Source organism: Podarcis filfolensis (assembly GCF_964270895.1).
Source record: "Podarcis filfolensis genome assembly, chromosome: 6".
In the NCBI taxonomy this organism is placed as follows: Eukaryota; Metazoa; Chordata; class Lepidosauria; order Squamata; family Lacertidae; genus Podarcis; species Podarcis filfolensis.
Window position 1 is genome coordinate 79668259 of NC_139609.1, and position 23476 is coordinate 79691734.

Sequence of the window (23476 nt, forward strand, 5' to 3'; positions counted from 1 at the left end):
CACCTAAGCTTTGGAAATTATTGCCTCAGGGGTGGCAGTGAACCAATTTGGCCTTCCAGGCCAGATCTTTCTCCCCACCCACCTGTTAAAATTGAGCTGCATGAGTGGCAGAAGATAGTAACCAGTGAAACTGCACCAAGCAGAATTAAACTCAGTTGATGAGCAGGGGTTTAAATCCGGCTGCTTTGCCTTTGTGTGTCAGTTCTTAGCAGGGAACTGGTGGACACAACCAAGAGAGAATGGAACCCTGTCCATCAGTCGATATCACCTGCTCATTGCAGTGACTTCAGTTGATTGGCAGGAGGGCATGGTTTTGGTAAAATGGGCTGGGTTGGACACTCTGGCAGTCCAATACAATATTGTCCCGCCCTTGCCTTAGGAAGACTCACCTCATTCCCTCTTTGGTGCCTGGCTATCACCCTGTAAAGACCTCCTTTTCTCCAGCAGACGTTTGGCCTCTTGAGCTCCTCAGTTGTTAAACATCTACTTTGCAGAAGACACTCGGTTTGAAGGCCTGTTGCTCCAGGGCCGAGTTTGAAAATCAAGAACATAGGAAGCTGCCTTAGAGTGAGTCAGGTTATTGGCCCATCTAGCTCAGCATTGCCTACAGGTGGTTTGCAGTAGCTTCTTCAGGGTTTCCGACCAGGAGTCTCTCCCAAGTCTACCTGGAGACTGAACCTGAGACCTTTCTCAGGCAAGGCAGATGTTCTTTCCTTGCATCAGAAAGGAGGGCAGAGTCCATCCATAGTTAGCAACTCAGCAGGCAAACAGGTTACCTTGCTACAAGCTTCTGCCTATGGTGAGAGGAGCTGTACAGTGGTACCTCAGGTTACAGACACTTTAGGTTACAGATGCTTCAGGTTACAGACTCCGCTAACCCAGAAATAGTACCTCAGGTTAAGAACTTTGCTTCAGGATGAGAACAGAAATTGTGCAGTGGCAGCGCAGCAGCAGCAGGAGGCCCCATTAGCTAAAATGGTACCTCAGGTTAAGAACTGTTTCAGGTTAAGAACGGACCTCCAGAACGAATTCAGTACTTAACCTGAGGTACCACTGTATTTCTATTTAAATTGTGGTAATTATTTCTAAATGTGCATCTATGTGCATACATTAGCTCATGCAAATGTGTGTGTGAGAGGGGCATTTCCTTTTTGGGGGGGAACGCAGAAGCTATCTCCCATTGGGGTTGGGTGGCTGATGTTGGCATCCCTCTCAAGAGACAATGGAGTGTGCCTCCAGGGGTGAAGCCAAACTGATGCATTGGCAGCACCAAAGTGACCTCCCTGGGAGGCATGCCTGGGCAGTGTGTTATGGGTAGGGATGGGGGAAACCACAGAGGTCCTTCAAAATTTGTCCCAGAGAGGCATGAACCTGAACTTTTATGTTAATAGATGAGCACAACCACCCATTTTTATTTCTGCATCTCGGGGGATTTCCCCCTCTTCTCCCTCAAGGAAAAAGGACGAAGCCTTCAGGGAATTTGAGAGAAAGAGCAGGGCAATATGCAGTTAGCCAGAGGGAGCTCCTTCGGTAATCTGCCTTTCTGTTGGGTCAGTGAAGTGAACACATAATTAGCTGAGTGAAAAGGATGCTGAATGGAGTACAAGGCAGGCCTATTTCATCTCCTTTGGCTCCTATTTCCCTGCCACCTGGAACAAAAGAGCAAGATTATTGCGCAGCCATAAAACTGAGTGTTTGTTCTCCGGACTTTGTCATTGTCCCCCCCCCCCCAATAATAACTGAGGTTATTTCTCTCGCTCTGCATCCAAAGGATATGTCAACCAGCTCTGAAGGGCAGGTGCTATAAGCAGAATCAAAGGTTGCAGGATAAGAAGAGAAATGTTTTGCAGGCAGATTCACACCACAGATTTAAAGCACTCCCAACACAAATTTAAAGCACATGGCCTCCCTCAGAGTCCGGGAACTGTAGCTTGTTAAGGGTGCTGGGAATTGTAGCTCTGTGCAGGGGAAACTACACTTCCCAGGATTCTTGGGGGGGGGATAATGTGCTTTACACGTGTGTTGGATGCATAGCTGTCAACTTACAGATTTGAAAATAAGGGACCAGCAGCCTCGAAAATAAGGGATCAGCAGCCAAAATAAGGGATTTTGCTATTGTAAAGAGTTATATACATTGGTAGGATTGACAGATGCTGTCAATCCAGCATGAGACGGTTGTGGAGCCGTGGCGGCCACTGAAGCGCCCCCCTTCTGCGTCCCTCCCCATCCCCTCCTCTTCCTCCTCCCTCAGGCCGTCTCCTCAGCTGCCACCACCGCTGCTGCCTCTGGGCTCGCGGGCAGCATGGGCGAGAGTCTCCCTCCCTCCCCCTCCCTCTCGGGCGGGGAAGGGCCGATGGAACCCCTTGCGCCAGGACGACGGTGCCAGCACACGCTCTCTCTCGCTGCGGAGGACCCCGAGCCACTGCTTCCCTCCTGAGTTGGGCCGGGAAATTTAAGGGACATCATCAATAAGGGACAGCAGTGGGACATGGCGCTGGGATAAGGGAGTTTCCCGCCAAATAAGGGACGGTTGACAGCTATGGTTGGGTGTGTTGCATGGCATGAATGTAAATGGAACAAAGATTGATGTTCAAAACATTCATTCATTTTGCCATCGAGGTACATGGTGCTCTATTCTACAGCATAACATAAGCCCAAAAAAGCTAGGTTCCTGACTTATGGTGTGCACATTTTAAAAACAGTAGGGATGATAACATAGATGTAGGAGAGGGAAAGAGAGACAAAGACAGTGTGAGGTGAGTGGCGTGCATATGAACAAACTCAGACACATTTATTGAGGCTGCAATCCTAAACCCAGGAGTCAGCTCCGACTGGACACAGGGGGTTAACATCTGACATAAGCGTGCATAAGAGCCTAGCCCAAGTTGTTAATTTCAAACATAGATTTTCGAGAATGGGGATTGGGGTAATGGTTGATGATGTCACAAAAACAGCGATAGCTCCCTTAAATCAGAGGAAAGCTGTGATACTCCTTTATTCTGTCTCTGGGGTGAAGGTTTTCTTGCTGCTTCCCCAAAACTCAGACTATTAGCTTCCCCAGCAACTTAGCTTGTTGGTGATAGCTTCCCTGCCCATTCTAGGAAAGTTATTCAGAAAAGAGAAGTCAGAGAGATGTGTGAAATATTATTATTGAAGTTTTTATTGCATGCGATTAACTATGAAGATTGATTGCAGGGTTTGTTTGTTTGCTTTTCCTGGTGATGTTTCCAGCATGCCCGCTGGCAGTGGCAAACGTTGCCCAGTTCTAAATGTGTTATATAAGGATGCTCCTACTTCTGTGAGCAGGAGGGCTTGGCCTGTAGTGCAGAGAGACAAAGCCTGATGTTGCTGGCCAGCAGGGACAATTAACAACCCCAGATTCCAGCCTGCAGTGGAAAGTGAGAATAAGTGCTCCTTTGTGTCCTTCAATCCCCAGCTGCCAGGATCTTCCTGTCCACCCGTTTAACAAAAGAGGACAGAGGGAGAGCCTCTGGGAACTGGGTCATTGGAAGTTCCACCGCTGTACAGCTTGCTTAATTAAGGCAGAAAAGGAAACTCCCAAGCGGCTGGCAGTGAAGATTGTATGCCGAAGGAGCAGATAAAGTACCCCGTGTGTGCTTGGTGTGGTCTCGGCAAACAGGCACGGTTTCTTTGAGTCAAGGCCACCGCTGTATGCTTGTTCTTATTCCCTCTTGGCAAACAGAGCTGGCACTGTGTTCCCTGGAAGACTGAGATGTCTAACATAGAGGTGGTGGACACAATGCCAGCTTAAAAGGCAGCTAAGTCGCTCTTTTTCTCCATTTGGGGAAAAGCACATAAACCACATGAAATAGCTCTTGCATGAAATAAACAATAGGAGATGAGATGAATTGTGGCTAACATCATGTATAGGTAAAAGGTAAATAGGAAAGGACCCCTGGATGGTTAAGTCCAGTCAAAGGTGACTATGAGGTTGCGGCGCTCATCTCACTTTTCAGGCTGAGGGAGCCGGCGTTTGCCCACAGACAGCTTTCCAGGTCATGTGGCCAGCATGACTGAACTGCTTCTGGTGCAATGGAACACTGTGACAGAAACCAGAGTGCATGGAAATGCCGTTTACCTTCCCGCCGCAGCAGTACCTATTTATTTACTTGCACTGGTCTGTGTGCACAGCCCTGGTCTTGGTTAGGATCTGTGAGGCACCATCAAATTAAGTAAATAAAAATTAAGTACTGCTACTGCCTCTGCTTTACCAACATTTGCAAGTTTTAGGACTCATCCACACTTCTGTTTGTCACATGATTTCTAGGTATACCACTGAGAGGATTTTCTTTTGTCCCACCGCTGTCCCCGGAAAAACCTCCTGCTGTTTACTGCTGAATCAGGGCGAATGTCAATCCGCAGAAAACCCGACTGACATTTGTTCTGGTTCAACTAGTTTCCATGAGCCTGGTGTGGACATAAAAACTATGCAGAAGGAAGGGAAGAGATACAGTAATATATGCAGCCCAGTCCTATGTGTTTTGTCAGAACAGTAGGACAGTTACTTCCATCTGCATGTACCGCAGGATTGCAGCCTCAGCAGCTACGCAATGCTTTCCCTAAAGTGCTCAAAACACTTCAGACAAACGATCCCAGACATACACACAACGATCTTGTAAGGTAGGCAAGCAGCAGCATTCCCACACGCATTGTAGCTGGCAAACAGTAATAATGCTGGCTCACCTATGGCTATTCATGGAGGAATGAAATTTGGACCAAAAAAAAGTAATTCCAGCTCACAGCTCATTAATTTTAACTAATGAACTACATCACCAAATGCCCATTGACTGAAAGCAACCCAGATCCTGGTGCCCAGGCAGGGCGAGCAAGCAGTTTCTCCCAACACTGTAAGGCTGGGGGTGGGGGGCTCCTTTGCTTCTGAGAACAGGAGCCAATAAAATATTTGAGGGTGCCAGTCTTCCCTCTCAGTTGACGGGCATTGCAATAGAAATGGTGTGCTTGCGCCATAGCTGTCAACTTTTCCCTTTTCTTGCGAGGAATCCTATTCGGAATAAGGGAATTTTCCTTTAAAAAGGGAAACGTTGACAGCTATGGCGTGCTCAGCGTCTTGTGATCGATTATGCAGGGCGGGGCTTACCTATCCCCCCCAATATTTTATTCAAGTTGGCCCCCTGGCTAGACAAGCGGGGGGTCGTCATTGCGCTGGCCGCCGCTCCGCTCCGCACTAAGCGTCGCCAGCTCCCCAGAGCGTCCTGCTCCTTTAAAGGCCGCCTGAGCGCCTTCTAATCCCCGCCGAAGGGGGGAAGGTCAGCGCGGACAGGGAGCGGAGCGCCCGCCGCCTTGGGGTGGGGCGAGCGCAGGTTGGCGCGCTGGCTAAAGGTCGCCCTGGGCTGCTCCCTTTCCAGATCCGCTTTCGGAAACTTTCACGCGCAGGGCGGATGTTCAGCTGGGCGGCAGCGGCGGCAACAACTCTTCTCCAGGCAAGCGCTGCCCAACTTGCGCACCGGAGCACTTTGCGCGTGGGCTCCGCGCAGCATTCCCCGCCGCACCCGACATCTAGGCAGTCCGCGTGGACTTGCCCCCGCCCACCTTCCTCCTATTAATTCGCATTACTGAATTCCACCAGATCCGCTCCGGTCTCAGTCCCGGATCGAGCGCCTAGTTTTCGGCCGAGAGTAGCTGGTGCTCGGCGCTGGCAGGTCCGACTTGAACCTCGCGGGCAGGATCATGCGGACGCGCCCCTGCTGGACGCTGCGCGCGGGGCTGCTGCTGCTCCTGGCCGCGCCGGAGGCGGAGGGCGGCTGCGCGGCGCTGGGGCGCTGCTGCGCGGGCCGGAGCATGGCGTGCGTGAGCACCGGCTGGAGGGCGGACGGGTCCCACGGGCCCTGCTACTGCGACCAGGCGTGCCCTTACACCTTGGACTGCTGCCAGGACTACCGGCAGGTGTGCCCAGGTGGGTAAGGAGCAGGAGGAGTAGGGGAGGGGGATGCTACACCTGAGGATGGATGGTCCAGCTCAGGTAGGATTAGGCATGGGGGACCTGTGGCTGTTTTCTTTTCTTGGATTCCCCTCATCTCTCACCATGGGGTTTGGTGGCTGGGGCTGATGGGAGCTGGAAGGCCACAGACTCCCGCTTCCAGTGATAAGTCAAATTCAGCACCTGCAAGGGGGTTGGACTAGATGACCCCTGGGGAACCCTTCCAACGCTACAATTCTATGACATGCTTAGAAAGAGCAGTGCCTTTTTTCCAGAGTGCCGGATCCCACCCAGAAGGGGAACTGCGATTGAAACTCAAGGGTGGAAAAATGACTTGGTGTAGCCAATTCAAATGGACTACAGCCCTTGTGTGAATACTTTTTGGCTTATTGTCCGGATGAGAAACCTGTGACCTTCCAAATGCAGACTCTCATCTGCCTCATCTTGTTAGGGCTAGGGCTGTTGGAAGTTCAAAAATCTCTGCAGGGCTTGAGGTTCTTCATCCCTGAATTTAAGAGTACTAGAGGGAGCTGGAAGTTACTGAGCCCAGGTGGAAAATTACAGTATTGACAATCTACTCCTACCTATGTTATTTAAAAACTAAATCCCACTGATTTGCACAGGATTTACTCCCAAGGCAGCTGTTCCCATGTGGTCTTAAACATGTTTTACTTGGAGATAAGTACTCTGGAGTTCAGCAGGGGGCTAACACCTGAATAAAAGTGTTTCCTTAAAGTTAGGATCCTTAAAGTTAGGATTGCAACTTGGGGGAAGCGAGAGCGGCTTAAGCTTTCTTGTGTTGGAAATCAGATACCAATGAATCTCAATGTTCTTGGAGGACATTTGAGTGCTGTTGACATGTGTATTGTCATAAACAGGGAGAGTTGCATTCAGAACTTTTTCTTTATTAAAAAGATCAATAACATTCTGTGCAAAAGCATAAGCTATGCAAATTGTGCTGTTTTATCCTGCTGTTGCAAGGCATCAAAAAGAGCTAACACTGAAGCCCCGTGTGCACAATTATTCGTAGAGTTTGGAGCATATGGTACAACTCAAGGCATTTGTAATGGCCTGGAGTAACTGCAGTGGTTCTCTTAATACTACCTAAAAAAAATAATCTCTCACACACTGAGCATATTAACATCTTCTTCCTGTTCCCTAGTACAACAGAACCCAAATATTGGCAAATAGGAATTTCCTAAATCTTGACTTTTCAAAAGCTGAGGTTTTCAGCATATTGGATATTTTACTTAATGCAGAATTCTGCTTGTGCACTCCCCCCACCCCCACATGTAACCCATTCCATCCCTATAATAATCTTTACTTCCCATAGCTCTTAGTAAAACCTTCCAGGAGACAAACATTGGTTTTTTCTATTAGGCAAATGAAAACATGGGGTCCTTTTTAAAAAGGGAACATATGTAAAAGAAAATGCAAGCAAAACAGAATTATCCCTCTCCACAAAATGCAGGTTGCTTGATTAGCCTTTATTAGAACTACTGAAGCGTAAGTCCCTTTCCTTTATGCCTCATCAATGATTATTCTCAACTGGTTCCATCTTGTGGCATTTTGAAGAAATGGCACAATGTTGTCCTTTGCAAGTGTCACTCTTGGCCTGCTCTGCATGTGGTAGTTTGCGGATAGGTGAGGTGACTTGCTGACACCCAGGTGGGGTGTTTGTGGCAAAAGCCAGAAACTGGAGAGCCGTTCTTCTCACCGTAGTCATCTTTGCTTTGGCGACTGAGAGGGCTGGAAGATGTCTGAATCGACACATACACAGTGGTACCTCAGGTTAAGAACTTAATTTGTCCTGGAGGTCCGTTCTTAACCTGAAACTGTTCTTAACCTGAGGTACCACTTTAGCTAATGGGGCCTCCCACTGCTGCTACGCGATTTCTGTTCTCATCCTGAAGCAAAGTTCTTAACACGAGGTACTATTTCTGGGTTAGCGGAGTCTGTAACCTGAAGCGTCTGTAACCTGAAGCATCTGTAACCTGAGGTACCACTGTACTTGGATTGAAAACTCTGCTTTGCGTTACATGTCCAGAGTAATTGCGTGGAATAGGGAATCGTTTTATATTCCTGCACGGTTACAAAGCTCAGGCTGGCTGGTTCTCCCAAGTGCAGTGGAATGAAGTGGAAGAATGCTGAGGTGGTAAAATGAGCTGCCTCACTTCATCCTGCTGTTGGAGAACCACATTTTTTTAAAAAAAGTAATTCCCAATGTAAACAGACAGATGACCCTGTAAGTAGAAAACTTGGCAGTTTAAAGTGGTATCGTGATTGCTTCAAACGCGTATTGTGAATGTGGGCTAAGTTGGGACACCTTAAATGCTGGCACTCCTGCTTGGCAGGAATGGATCAGACTTGCTTATTTGAGAAGAATGCCAGCCTGGAAATGCGTGGAATAGATAACAATTGTGAGTTTTGCCCTCCTCCTCCTTTCCTCAGTGGTCTCCTGCGTGGTCTCTGAGTGGAGCGAATGGAGCAGCTGTGCGGAGACTTGCAAGGCAGCGTACCGTGTGAGGAGGAGGCGCATCATCCGGGAGCCGAGAAATGGCGGCGAAGCCTGCCCTCCTCTCGAGGACAAGGCTGGCTGTTTTGAGTATTGGACTCAGCAAGGAACAGAGTGCAAGCAGCCCTTCAGTAAGTGGAGCAGGGCACGGGTGGAGTGGGGGGGGGGAACAGATTATTGGCAGAAAAAAGGTTTCCAAGGCCTGCTTTTGGATGCATTCAAAATTAAATTGTACCCCCCCAAAAAAAAGTCTTGTTAGAGCATTTCTTCTGGTTACTTTTGTTTTGTTCTAAGCTGAAGAAAGTTATTGACTCATGTCAAGTGCCTCTTGCTTAACAGGGGTATCCCATATTTGGCTGGGTTTCTTGCACTGCTCTGCTGGTGTCGTAGCTACAAAGAATCACAGAATCGCAGAAGTTGGAAAGGGACCACAAGGGTAATCTGGTTCAACACCCAGGAGTGCAGGAATCTTTGGCCCAACATGGGGCTCAAACCCATGATCCTGGAATTAAGAGTCTCATGCTCTACCGACTGAGCTATCCCAGATGCGAGAAAGAAAGTGCTGCAGTCTATAATGCCCCATGCTTAATCCTCGACACATTCATTAAATTAGAGTGGCCCTGCGGGTGGCGCTGTGGGTTAAACCACAGAGCCTAGGACTGGCCAATCAGAAGGTCAGCGGTTCAAATCCCCGCGACGGGGTGAGCTCCCGTTGCTCGGTCCCTGCTCCTGCCAACCTAGCAGTTTGAAAGCACGTCAAAGTGCAAGTAGATAAATAGATACCGCTCCTGCGGGAAGGTAAACGGCGTTTTCGTGCACTGCTCTGGTTCGCCAGAAGCGGCTTAGTCATGCTGGCCACATGACCCAGAAAGCTGTACGCCGGCTCCCTCAGCCAATAAAGCGAGATGAGCGCCGCAACCCCAGAGTCGGTCACGACTGGACCCAATGGTCAGGGGTCCCTTTACCTTTACCTTACAGCACACAAAACAGCTTTAGATGCATGTTTGTGCTTGGAGAGCAGTTGCATATGTCCCTCTTCTAGTTCATCCAGAGTAAAATGGGATGATGCAAAGTGACATCTAGTGTAAGGATTGGTCAAGGTTTTCTTCTGAGTGCCTTTGCTGCAGAGCAGCCAAAGAAGTCTGATCACTGTAGTCCATGCATACGTAACCTTGAGGCTGGATTACCACAGTGCACTCTAGGTAGGGTTGACCTTGGCCTCCCTCCTAGTTCCACTGAAGGTTGCCTTCCATCAGCAGAAGAGCTGAATGCCACCCATATCTCTTGAGGTGCCGCGAGACTCTGTGTTGCTTTTGCCGCAACAGACTAACATGGCTGCTTCTCTGAAAACTGTGCTTGTACAAAAGGCTATGTTGGGGCTGGGCTCCATTCAAATTATGGCTGTCACCTGCTTAGAGAAATCACAGCTGATAATCCTGTGAGTTTAAGACTGTGAGTCTAACCCAAGTTACCTGGGAGTAAGCCCCACTGAATTCAGGTGGACTCATTTCTGAGTAGAGGGGGTTAGGATTGTGCTGTTGGTATATTGATTTAATTAAATCTGCACGTGAGAGACAATGGTAACATTCACACATTACATTCATACAAACTTTGTCCACAAATAGTTGAGCTATACATTTGTACTGTAATAGGTAAAGGTACCCCTGACTATTAGGTCCAGTTGTGGACGACTCGGAGGTTGCTCCGCTCATCTCGCTCTATAGGCCGAGGGAGCCAGCATTTGTCCGCAGACAGCTTCTGGCCAGCATGACTAAGCCGCTTCTAGTGAACCAGAGCAGTGCACGGAAACACTGTTTACCTTCCTGCCGGAGCGGTACCTATTTATCTACTTGAACTTTGACGTGCTTTCGAACTGCTAGGTGGGCAGGAGCTGGGACCGAACAACAGGAGCTCACTCCGTTGCGGGGATTCGAACCGCCAACCTTCTGATCAGCAAGTCCTAGGCTCTGTGGTTTAACCCACAGCACCACCTGCGTCCCACATGTACCGTAATACACATGTTAATATTTAGTGAATATATAGTCTGCGTGCTTGTGCACACAATAGTTGAGCTGTACGAATGAACAAGTTCAACACTTTCACAGATGCTGAGAATCAAAGTGTGTGTGTGTGTGTGTGTGTGTGTGTGTGTGCTATTGTGCTCTCACAGCCAACTTGTAGGCATCCCGTAGTTATCTGGTTGGTCACTGCGAGAACAGGATGCTGGACTAAATGGACCTTTGGCTTGATCCAGAAAGGCTCATCTCATATTCTCCTGTTTTACTAGATCCCCAAGAGCTATTAACCAGAGGCAGGTGCAACAAGTCTCACAGTTAGAATTCAAGAACAGGGTGCCTCTGAGCACATTCTGAGCCTAGGAAATTGTCTTCAGCACAGGAACTGAACTGAGTCCATAGCCCTTTCTCACAAAAGCATGGTCCTAGTTGGAGCTTTTTATTTCAGCAGCCTAATTTAGGTGGAACAACTCATTTTATTGCAGATATTGTCAAAACAACTGGGTGTCAAAAATCTTTGCTGTGCTACTGGAAATCAACCAGAGATCTGCAATCTCTAGCTTTTGCCCACCCTTTCCCTAAACAACCGGCCCTTTTCTGGTGTACTTGTTTAGACTGGTTATTATTTTCCTTCTGACTTTTTATTTTTTTGGTTTGCTTTGAAAAAAACCACAAAACCAAACCTGTGTTTCTGAGACCAAAATAAAATCTGTAGGCTTCAGAAGAGCTTAAGTGTTATATTTCTAAATTGGGATATTATTAAAATAGCTTGCTCCCTTCAGCATAGTTTCTGGGATGATAATTAGCAGGCCTGTTTGTACGGACAACAAGGGGGGATTTTGTGGGTGGAGGGTACCCATTTCTGCCCAGCGGAATGATGAATAATCACCAGCGGTCTGAGAATGTGGGAGAGAACTCTCTCTCTCTGATTTCCTGCCAGAGGGAAAATGACACGGCATTAAAGACCGCAAATGTCCCAGTTGTTATTGTTCTGCAGATGCAGGCGGGCTCGGGGCACCGTTGTCACTTATCATGTCTGCTGTGTTTTCCTTTTTCCCTTTGATGTGAGCAGTCCCAGCATTAATAACCACTGGAGGCTATGGGAAAGCAAGGAGAAAGCGAGCTGTGTCCATTGAGAATGAAAGAGCCGGGTAAGTAATGAGCTGCTCGAGGACTCTACAGCGTTTCTGTCCTCCTGTGGGTCACACTATGGCCTGGAGCTCATATAATGAAATGACACAAGTCTAGATTCACAGGCCTAGAAGACATACTAGTACAGCCTTTGGCCCATTTCCCTGATGCAAAGCCAACCTCCAGCACACATGTTCTTCCATCCTCCTGCTTATACACAGAACAGTGCTTTAACCTGCACTTTTCATTTATATGGTGCTGTCACGATCCCTGTAAATACACCGCTGTAAATCCTTAATAGGCCAAACACATTTTGACAAAGTCTTCCTCGGCGGCCTTATTAAAAACGTTAACAATTCAGCCGGTTCTGAGCTGCAGCCGCTTAAGGGAGGAGAGAAAAATACGCATAGGGTCCTGAATAAGTACAGATGTCTCCCCAGCTTACGCACGATGGACTCATGTGCAACCATGTATATGCGCTGTTATGTACTGAAGTTCTCACCCTGGGCCAGCAGGGGGATACTGTAGATAGTTTTCACTCAGGTCCACATATGCAAATAAGGGATTGAAAGTGATGTTCAGTGATTGGATAGTTACAGAAAGTGGTTACTGTTGCGTTGTAGTGGAGCTCTATATAAGCAAGCTGGCTGAGCCCTTCAGGTCAGTTCTGTTCTAGCCTGTGAATAAACAAGAGCTGTTTGAAGAATCGCTGTGTCGTCTGATATGTTCACCCACAACTTAACATGCGCAGTCCTAGGAAGTATTTAAATAAATTGATTAAAATTTCAAAAAAGGGCAAAATGGCCCCAAAAGAGCAGGAAAGGAGCTAGCAATCCCATGAGCCTTTGCACCAATCTTTGAGGCCTGTGAAGAGTTGGGCGTTGGAGAAAGGAGGTTTGGAGGTTTGGAGGGAGTGATTGTAGTGGAGTTTGGTGGACTTTTGTGAATTTTTGGCAGAGGTTTTGGTTGTTTACAGGCTTTATAGATGGTGTTCTCCACCATACGTGATTTCACGTTTATGAGTGGTACCCGGGAACGTAATCCCTGTGTAAGTGGAAAGATGCCTGTATACAGGTTGGCCAAATAAATTTCAAAAAGTCTCCTGCAAATAATGGATGTAGAGTTGAAGGGTGGTAATTAGCTAAGTTTTACTCTTGAGTATACCCACTGGAACTTAGTCCTGTTCATTAATTTTAGCAGGCATAGTCTTGAGTAAAACATCCCACCTGAAGACCTTGTTGAAATGCATTTGGCCCAATAAGTATTTATAGTGTGACACCAGAGGTACTTCACCTCCCCGACACGCGATATACACATTTATTTTTGTAAGTAAGCCTTACACAGACCCTGGGTGAGCATTTGGAACCCCTGGAATCTTGCACAGTTCAGAGATTGGGGAGGCATGCAACCCTATTCCTCTCTCTTCCCATGGCAGGTACTGTGTCGAATTTCAGCTCATGGCCATCACAGAAGGATGTCTGCGTGGGAACAGCTCTTACACTCATTGGATGAAATATCTCAGCGAAGGACATCTGGTGTGTGTTGAGTGCCAGCACCCAGCTTTGGATTCCAGGAACCTGCACTGCTCAGGGGATGGCAGCGGAGCCAAAAAGTAAGAGCTGACCTTTCTGCTTTTGCTCAGTTGGAAATGCTTTGTTGTTGGGAAAATTGCAACCCCGTCTTCTAAACTTCTGTACTGCCTAGCACAGGGGTGGGGTGACTTTTTCAGTTCCAGGGAGCTGCATTTGCTTCTGGGCAACTTTTGGGGGTGGGGTCACATGGTAGTGATGGGTGGGGCAAGAGGCAGAAGCGGACTAGGCAATGAATGTGAATTTGAGTTACTTTTTACACACACTGGCTGTAGAAAAGAAGATATGCAGGTGTGGGTGGGCAGAGGGCAGATTGAGACTGGTGGGGCAGCATCTCATTTGCCCCAATGGACCAGCCTTTAGGTCTTTAAAAGTAAGCACCAGTGCCTTAAATTGACCTCAAAATATGAATGTACATCCTTCAAAATATGTGTGATGTGAATGACTCCAGCTATGCACATGCAACTTGATGTTGCAGTCCTCCAGAACATGCATGCGTGAATCTGGTTGCAATTGGCTGCACCCACTTACCTGGGAGTAAACCCTATTGAACCCAATGGGAGTTACTTCTGAGTAGGCACTTATAGGGTTGTGTTGTTGGCCCATCCTGACCGTCAAAAGCAAGCTGGCTGAACCTGATCCATTCTTAATGGATAGGAATATGGAAGCTAAATCTGCCCTGGCTGTTGTTCTGACAGTGCTCATTCAAGAACATTTTAAACAACAAATAAGTTTGTATGAAACAGCATGTTCGTCCAGGTAGCATTTTCTCAGCGGTACTGAGCAAGAAAAGCACTGCTAGGTATTCTCCCCGTGCCTCCCTGAAGTCTTCAGTATAGAACTGCAGTTATTTTGATAAGGCAGCAATAACAGCCACTGTAGCTGTCTGGAGAGGCCATAAAATGCAGTAAAAACGTAAGAGGAGTACTGAGTTTGCTATTTAGTATATGGGATGACTCTAGTCCTCTTCAGGCATTCATCTTATGAGCTCAGTCAATGGAGGCACAAGGGGGAGAGAGTAGGAATGAGTGTGTGAGCTCAGCCCCCACCCCCTCCATGAATTGGAGAGTGAATGTCTGCAGCAGAGGGCCTGTTTGACCTGTGTAGGTTACTTGCCTGATGTCGAATTCTGGAAAACCGGGGTTCTGCCTTTCCTGGAAGCCTCCATGAGTACCCAAGGCTCTAATCTGCAGACGGCCGCTCTCGAACCATGTGCCCACGGGGGATTAGGTTATTTGTCACAATGGTTATATTACTTCTGTTGTCAGAGGCAATATTTATTTATTAAAAAAACTACTTTAAAAAATCTTATCTTTTTGTTTATTTGATCAGGAGCATACAATTCAGTGAAGGGACGCGGGTGGCGCTGTGGGTTAAACCACAGAGCCTAGGACTTGCCGATCAGAAGGTCGGGGTTCGAATCCCCGCGATGGGGTGAGCTCCCGTTGCTCAGTCCCTGCTCCTGCCAACCTAGCAGTTCGAAAGCATGTCAAAGTGCAAGTCGATAAATAGGTACCGCTCCGGCGGGAAGGTAAACGGCGTTTCCGTGCTCTGCTCTGGTTCGCCAGAAGCGGCTCAGTCATGCTGGCCACATGACCCGGAAGCTGTACGCCGGCTCCCTCAGCCAATAAAGCGAGATGAGTGCTGCAACCCCAGAATTGGCCATGACTGGACCTAATGGTCAGGGGTCCCTTTACCTTTACCTTATACAATTCAGTGACATACAGGAATAAAGACAAATCAATTAATGCAATTAAAGTAATGCAAAGACCTTGAACTTGGCCAGTGCAGATGTTTTAACAATGGTCACATGTTGTCAGCCATGTGCCCCTGTCAGCAGCCTGGCTGCCACATTCTGCATCAGGTAGAGCTTCTGGGCCAGGCTTGAGGGCAGACCCACATAGAGCATATTGCAGTAATCTAGCCTCAGTGGTACCAACATGTAGGCTTACAGTGAGTAGCCTATCCCTGTCCTGAAACAGTCATCACAGGCAAGCCAGATGAAGCCATAGCTGGAGACTGCGAGTCAGAGAGACCTGGTACATGTCGGATTTGCCATGGGTATCTGTTTGGCCACTGTGAGAACAGAATGCTGGACTAGACAGGCCTTTGATCTGATCCAGATGGACTGCCTTTTCTGCTCACAGAAGGGCTCACGTGGAATTTCCAGGGTCAGAGAGAAAATGTCACTGAATTCCAGCTGCCATGAAGGAAGAGCAAGGGAGGCCCTGCTTTTGGCATCCCCAGAGGCCCCCGTGGGAAACGGGATGCGGGGGTGGGGGGAGGGTAGTTGTGTTGTAGATGGACCTTTGGGTCCAGTCCATCAGGGCTGCTCTGAAGCTAAGAGCAAATAACTGCTGGGGGAAAATGTTTGGTTCTCAAACTTTGTCCCAGCACTCGCATGCCCCAGTGAGGAGAGGGCCAAATGAAGAGGAATCGGTAATGGAAAGGAAACTCTGATCCTTAACATGTATCGAGCTTTGATAATTCAATATTTGGGAGGAGGGAGGGAGGGAGGGGTGACCACACTTGATCCAGCCCAGTCATTATGTTTCTGCAATGAAAACCTGAATCCTTTTAACCAATGTGATTTTTTCAGCCCCTTGAACCGTCCACACGCTGAAGAGTAGTCCCAGCTTTCAGAATTGCCTTGTTCTTTTTAATTGTTTTCTGTTTGTTGACACTTCCATTTTCAGCTGTGTCCTCCTATTGTGCATGGTTCCCCGTCCCCCCCGGCCTTGCTCATTAAAACTGAAAAGCATTTCCATCACTTTCTTAGGCAAGCTATCTTTCCCTTTAGAACAAGCAAATCTCGGTTCATTTTTTTTGTTTTTCTTTGCTTCTTTTAAGACTTGGGACTCGTCCCCACATCCACTTGACCCATGCTTTCCAGGTACAGGTCCGAGTGGTTTTCTAGGGAAAACCTGCTCTTCAATGTTGAATCAGAGCAAAAGGTCAATCCAGAGAATACCTGAATTGCTGTTTGCTCGGATAGAGTGCTAAAAAGTGGTTTTCCTTGGTGGGGAAAGCAACAGAGATCACAGCTAGTGAGGATGACCCCATCGTGAACTAATCTCTGCTTTGAAAGTAAGAAAAGAGTAGTTGGGCTGTGAATGACACCTCTTGCTAAATCTCCTAGGAAGTGCTTCACCCGTTATGAAGCTGGCTTAATGGATTGATCCAATTTCAGGCTCGCGTGTGTACGGTTCAAAGCATTTTGTTGAATTAGCTGAGCCACGTTCGGAATGTCTCGCAAGGTCACGTCTCGTGCAACTGGGCCGGTGCATCGATATTCCTCCCCTCCTTCTTTCTTCCAGAAATAGGCTGTGAAGGGCTTGCCAAATCAGCTGGGGGATGTGATGGCACGATGATCTGCCAGTTTCAATCATTTGAGAATGGAGAGCAGCTGGGGAGCAGCCTCTAGAATGAGTGGGAAAGAGAGCCTGCAGCCGGGAGACTATTCATCTTTTCCAAGGGTACAATGAAGGGGTAATATGGCCCTCTAACAGAAAACTTGGGTGTTGAGGGCCAATGGGCTTGGAGCCAAAATGGGGCCACTGAGAAACAAGTGTGAGATAAATTGGCATGTTTGGTGGAACTTTGCGTTTTGCAGAATTACATTTAAAAAACAAAAAGAACCCCAAGGGATACCCACCCACACCCACCCAAGAAAAGCCCCCTTAAGGTGCTCAGTGTTTATGGAATGTGTCATTTGGAAAAAGAAAAACTGAAATGGTTTGTGGTTGGGATTTTTGCCTAAAAGCAGTTTCTGTGCAGTAACAGCTTGCCAGCATATTCTGTCTTGGTATAACTGGAGATAGTTCCAAGTTATGCCATTATGAACCCATACAGTACCCAAGTCAGTTAAAAAGTAGATTCTGAGAGCTGCAGATACTTTACACTATGCTACAATCTTGGTGGCTGTTCCTTCCTCCAACAAGTACATTAAAGCCTAAAATGACCAGCTTTTAAAATGATGTAGTGATTTGTTTTATGGAGCATTTAAGAAATGGTACTGGAAAGTTCAGACCTGAGTAAGTACAGTTGACATTTGCAGAGAGCATGCACTGGGAATTGCTGGAAAAGCCAGTGCTTCCTGCAAGCCTGCAAGGATTAGCTGTTCCTTATAGTTTGCAGTAAGATGTGTTCACTGTGGAATGTGGTTTTGTTATGGACATTTATGTACATGCGGATGGGGACGGGTATAAGGAACTGTTTTTCAAAGTATAACCTTGTTTACATGGAGGGCCAAGAAGTATAATTTGTCCATCAGCAAAGGCAAATATGCAAGTGATTAAACATGATTGCTCAGTGGTAGCCACTTCAAATTGGCCTTCACAATGTCCACTGTAAAGCTGTGAGCAGGATTAAGCTGAGTTGTGCACGAGCAGACCTTGTTCTACTTGTGCACACCCTACTTAATGTTAGGATTCTTTCCACCGTGTTGCAGACATGGGATTGTTTTTATCACATGACGGTGTATGTTTTCATTCCACATTGTGGGAAGTGACGGAGACAGGATGTTTATATTACTGTGTTTCCGTGATGTAGGATGTTTGTCCTTTTGTTCTGTCTCTTTGCTGTCTGATGCTGAAGAGGAAGGAGCTGAGTTGCGATGCTCTGAGTAGGTATATGTAAATAAACGTATAGCCAAAAGCTGCGCTACTGAGTCTGTACGCTAACTGCCTATACTCTGCTGATGCTGAAGTGTGCAGATGCCTCTTGGTATCAGTCGCTGTGATGTTCAGGCTGGAGGAAGCTTTTGAATCTCCCAGGAGGGAGAGAACATGCCAGTCGGGCATGTGTCTCTGCCAGATTCCTACTTAATTCTGCCCAGATTCCACCCATTTCTTTTCTTTGACCATTTACTAGTGGGTGGAGGTCTAGTTTCAAAAAAAGAAATCTGCCTCAAAAATGGAGGAAAGGGGGAGATTTTGAGAGTGGGGGGTGCAGGGGTTTGAGACGTAACCACACAGCCCCTTCCCAATATTCTTAAGAGATGAGTATTTATTTATTTTTGTTATTATTTATTAATTTATATACTGCTTAATACAGAATATAAAAACTGACCACGCATAATTGTTAAAATACAGAATGATTAAAAAAGGCAGCATAATAAAAATACTCAATAAAGCAATCCCATTAATAATAATAATAAAACTAATGGACCTGCTAGTGCATTTAGTGCTGTACTGAAAATTTCTTCTTCAGTTCTTCCCTCACCAGCCACTCTTCAGTTGATGAGGGGGTGGGGAAACACATTCAGAAAATGAAAGAAAATTACAGTTGTCTGTACTTTGGTGCCTTTCTGGGTGCCTGTGTTTTGTGAAAAAAGCAGAGTTCCACTAACTTATTGCATGGCTCTGGTCCTGGATATTAAGGAATGGAGGATACATTAGGATCTAAAGGTGCTGATACGAAACTTACTCTTCCACGCAAAATAAACATGCAGTTGTTTGCATCCGTGCCTCTGGAGCCCCCATTGGTTCATCTCTCCCAGTAATGTTTGCTCTGATGGCGTTTCTGGTCCTGCTACCTGAGATGCTTTTTATCTGAAAATGCTATGGATAGAGAACATGGGATATAATGCCCACAAGCCTATACACCAACACTGAGTGATGCCTGCTACTTGTGACAAATTTAGGAGATTGCACGGTGTCCCTTTGAAGCAACAGCTAAGTGATAAAAACCACTTTGGACCTGCAGGTTGAGAGATTGAAGCTCAAGTGAACGGTGCACTTCAGTACTGCACAGTACTGCACATAACTATCTTTGTTTGAACGTCCAGCATCTGGAAGGTGTTTACTGTGTTTTCAGTGATTCAGAATTACTGGGTGTCCCTGCCATTCTCAAGGGCCTTTAGTTTGTGAGTACGGATTGAGAAATGCTTTTGAAGTACAAGCAAAAGCCAAGATTGATTCAACTCTTTTTATGTGCTCACCTGAAGCTGTGTGACTTGTGTGTGTGTGTTTCCTTGATGCTGCTTTTGGGGGAAGCTGAATGCATTGTATCAATGCTTGGTTCTGCTTTTTCTGTTCCAGGAACCAGCTACTGCACTGGCAGGCCGTAGGAAACCCAAGATGCAGAGGGACCTGGAAGCGAGTTCGCCAGCTGCACACTTGCTCCTGCCCTTCTGTCCACAGCTTCTTGTTCATCTGACTTTCACGTAGTTGTCCCTCTGCCTTGAGTCTGCATCTCCTCCTTGGTTCTCCTTAATAAAAGTTCAACTGTGAACAGCCACAGTTGCGATGCCAACGGATATATTCTAAGATCAAGGGTACTTTCTGCTTTAAGGAACTGTCACTTGGTGACACAGGACATTCTCCTTGAGACTCAAGCTGAAGTTACTGGCATGTTAAAGAAGCAGGTAATCTGTGCAGGAGAGACCTGGGAGAGTCAGGTTTGAGGCTGGCAGGCCAACAAGACCATGCTGACAAGGGAGCAGTAAAGATCAAAACCTAGGGAGAACCCATGGATTGGACAATAGACCCATCCTGTTCTCACAGTGGCCAACCAGATGCCTGGGAGATGAGTGAGCTCATCCCAAACTCGGGTTGATTCTGAAATGTGCTGAGACATCAGTTTTTATGGTTTGGAGATAATGTCGTGTCACTTGGTCAGGCCCACCTCCCACAGCCCCCTAAACCTCCATCCCCTTCTACACTGTTTGGCTTTGCTGCAGTGATGCTCCAGAACGAATGAAGGCACTATAAGAGGAAATCTGATCCTCTCCATCTTTCTTCTTCCCCTGTCCTCCAGCATCGTTTTATTGGTATGCTGCCTTTCCGTAGTTAAAACTATGCTCAACCCATGCCCATTATGATCACAGGGAGTAGAAAAACCCCATTGGCCTTTGGGAAACGTATTGGCCAGGCTATAAGCTGGGGATTCTGCTGTGTGGGTTGCATCCAAGCCAGAAGAGAACTTAGGGGCTTGTAATGTCCACCACGCCTTTGACTCAGGTTTTTACAAGCCCCTGAAACTCAGGCCTGAAAGTGGAGCACCTTGGTCAGGGTTGGGCAGATCCTGCATGTGTAGGAGGAAAGGGTTGAATGTGTGATACTGAGCAGAGAACTCTGCTTCCTATGAATGCTGGAGATTCTCAGGAACATAGGAAACTGCCCATTTGCCTATCTAGCTCAGTATTGTCTGCACTGACCGACAGCCCAACCTGGAGATGCTGGGAATTGAACTAATCCAAAATGCGGCAGCTAGACTAGTGATTGGGAGCAGTCGCTGAGACCATTTAACCAGGCCTTTGGTTGATTTGATTGACATCCTGTGCCCTTTTAAAATGTGTTTTTCCCCCGGGGGTGGTTATTGGGTTGTTGTTTTTATTTTGATTGTGTATTTTGTGGTTTTATATTTTGACTTTCTTCTGTGAACTACTCTGAGACCTCCGGGTATAGGGCGGTATATAAATTCAATAAATAATAATAATAATAATAATAATAATAATAATAATAATAATATAACACCAATCCTAAAGGAACTTCACTGGCTCCCAGGATGTTTCCAAGCACCAAAGTGTTGGTGCTGACCTTAAAGCCCTAAATGGCCTCGGCCCAGTATACCTGAAGGAGCGTCTCCACCCCCATCGTTCTGCCCAGACGCTGAGGTCCAGCGCCAAGGGCCTTCTGGCGATTCCCTCCTTGCGAGAAGTGAGGTTACAGGGAACCAGGCAGAGGGCCTTCTCGGCAGTGGTGCCCTCCCTGTGGAATGTCAGATGTCAGGGAGATAAAGAATTACACAACTTTTAGAAAACATCTGAAGGCAGTCCTGTTCAGGGAAGTTTTTAATGTCTTATCTTATCTTTTGCTGGAAGCAGCCCAGAGTGGCTGAGGAAACCCAACCAGATGGGCGGGGTATAAACAATAAAATTATTATTATTATTATTATTATTATTATTATTATTATTATTATTAACCTGGGGCCTTCAGCATGCAAAGCAGATGTTGTACCCTTCACCCACAATTTTATATTTTAAATGCAAGTTTCTAGCCCCCATAGCTGCTGCCAACATATGCTTAGAATATTTGGTGAAATCTTGCAAGGTTAGAGCAGGTGGTAGAGTAAGATTTCCATGAGAGCAGGGCTTCAGTTTTATGGGTAGCTTCTTCCTTTTCCTTGAACTAGCAGTAAGTAGCAGGATAATTTCTGCATCCCCTTGTCTCCAATTAATAAATTACAGGGGATGTAGTTGCACATTATCCTTAAATTGGTGGATAAAATGAGTTCTCAAAGAAGCTTTAGCCTTTGGGCCAAATTATACATTCTTCAGGTGTTCCATGATATGTATTCCTCCCCCCATAAAGGGTTGTTGGTAGATTTATTTTTCATTTTATTTTATTTAAACAATTTACAGTATATACCACTTAACTACAATAGTTTCTAAGCTGTTTACAAGGATGGGGGAGTTTTGAACACCCACACTATTAATTGCTGCAACTCCAGTTGAATTTGGCTTTGGGCACTTGCTTTAAACTGAAAAGACAAACAACATTGATTGATTGATTGATTGGGGGGAAGGAATTCTGCCACAGATCTCCTGCCTAACATGAACTTTGGCCGGATGCCCCTATGTACTCTTTTTGCAACTGTGGAGCACCCTCCCAGATTATTTGAGGAACAAGGAAATGGAATATAGGCTTGGGCTAGTTCCCATTGATTGATTGAGCCTTACAAACCACTCAAAACATCCTTGTGAAGCTTAGATACACTTGACCTTTCACTCACTGGTGAATGTTGGGGAGGTTAAGAACTTGGCTGACTTGTGAAGTGCCTTACACAGTGTCAATCTAGACATGTCTCTTGAGATCTGGGATTACAAATACCTATTGTTTAAGAAGAAAAAAAACACAAAATTTGGAGCCCTAGAATTGGATTAGTACCATGGTGCTGGTGCTCCTCCCCATTTTCCTGAATAAATATTGCCACCGCCCCCGTGAATTGTAATTTAGGAAACTGGTGGTGGGGAGATCATTCTCCTTCTGACTGCCACAGTTCCAGATGCCACAACTTCCTTAGAAGTTGCTATTAACTTCTTAAAACAAGCAGGAAGTGATTGTACTCATGGATCTCCTCTGCCATCTTTAGTTGTACTCACACTTACAAAGGACACACACTGCTGTGCATGTTTACTCAGAAGCAAGTGCCACAGACTTCAGTGGGACTTGCTCCCAAGCTTTAAACTAACACACACACCTTCAGGAAAGTCTTTTTGAACTCAGTAGGGTTCACCTCTGGGGTGGCATTTGTCTGTCTTGGGAGACAGTGGAAGAGAGCGCCTTTGGGGGTGAAGTCAAACTGTTGAAGGTTGCTGCACCTGCTGTGGCTGTAGAGACTAATATGGGAGAGACATGTTTTGTTGCAGCTGGGACAGATGAAAGTGTCTGATTATATTGACTGGGTAGACATAGTATTGCCCTGTTCAATAGAAAAAAAAAATCTTCTGTGCACCTGTGGCATGTCAAACCTTATTCTGAAATAATTTGGACCTGGAAACACTGGTAGTTCTTTTTCATTTGCAGGCTTTGTGTTTTGAAAGAGCCCATTAAAATTAATATTTATGGAAAGTTCTACCTATTGCTGGTTTTTTTTCTTCCTGGTAAGGGGAATGGTTGCATTTACAGCATTGGAGTTGGCAATTCTCATGTTTTCCTCTGAAGAAGTGGTGGTGGGGGAACTGGGTGGGGATTTCAGCATGGCCGTCTAGACCAAGAGATGGGGAAACACCTGGAGGACCACAACTTCCATCATCCCTGACCATTGTCCATGCTGGCTGGGGATAATGGGACCTGGAGTCTAATAAAAGGAATTATCTGCCATTGGAACAGCTATGATGCTTTATGGTCTCATATTCAACCAGAGAACATTTTAAAGGAAACTTTGGGGTGCAAAAATGTGAATGTTTTTTTTTTGTGTGTGTTTTTTTTGGGGGGATCACGTCTCCAGTCTAAGTCTTTTCAAATGTTAAAGTAGACATGTGGCACAGTCCTGTACTATGTTGGAATGGGGATTTGGTGTTTGAAAGTGCATCCTCATTTCAGTAGCTCCTAGATGGGCAATCATCTAGTCTCCTCCATTACGTTTGGCTTAATTCAAATTGCTGGCAGCTCTCTGCAAGAATAGGGAGAGTTGTTGATGGGAGAAAGCAGCTGGAGGGACCAGTTTTATGAAGGCAGGAGGAGGGATGGAGGTGTTTGATTCCATTCACACTTAAATGCAAACCTACCAGATTCATACTTTTCAAAACAATATGTGATTA

The 23476-nt window shown here is 46.5% G+C and overlaps 1 protein-coding gene across 1 annotated transcript; it reads left to right on the plus strand.

The window, feature by feature from the left end:
• Positions 1 to 5690: 5690 nt before the first annotated feature.
• Positions 5691 to 22788, plus strand: LOC310764720 (somatomedin-B and thrombospondin type-1 domain-containing protein-like). The gene is made up of 5 exons (XM_083619158.1): positions 5691 to 5935; positions 8411 to 8605; positions 11562 to 11640; positions 13056 to 13232; positions 19251 to 22788. Exons 1-5 carry the CDS (start codon positions 5710 to 5712, stop codon positions 19366 to 19368), a joined length of 795 nt encoding a protein of 264 aa, XP_083475284.1. The 5' UTR covers positions 5691 to 5709; the 3' UTR covers positions 19369 to 22788.
• The last annotated feature ends 688 nt before the right edge of the window (positions 22789 to 23476 follow it).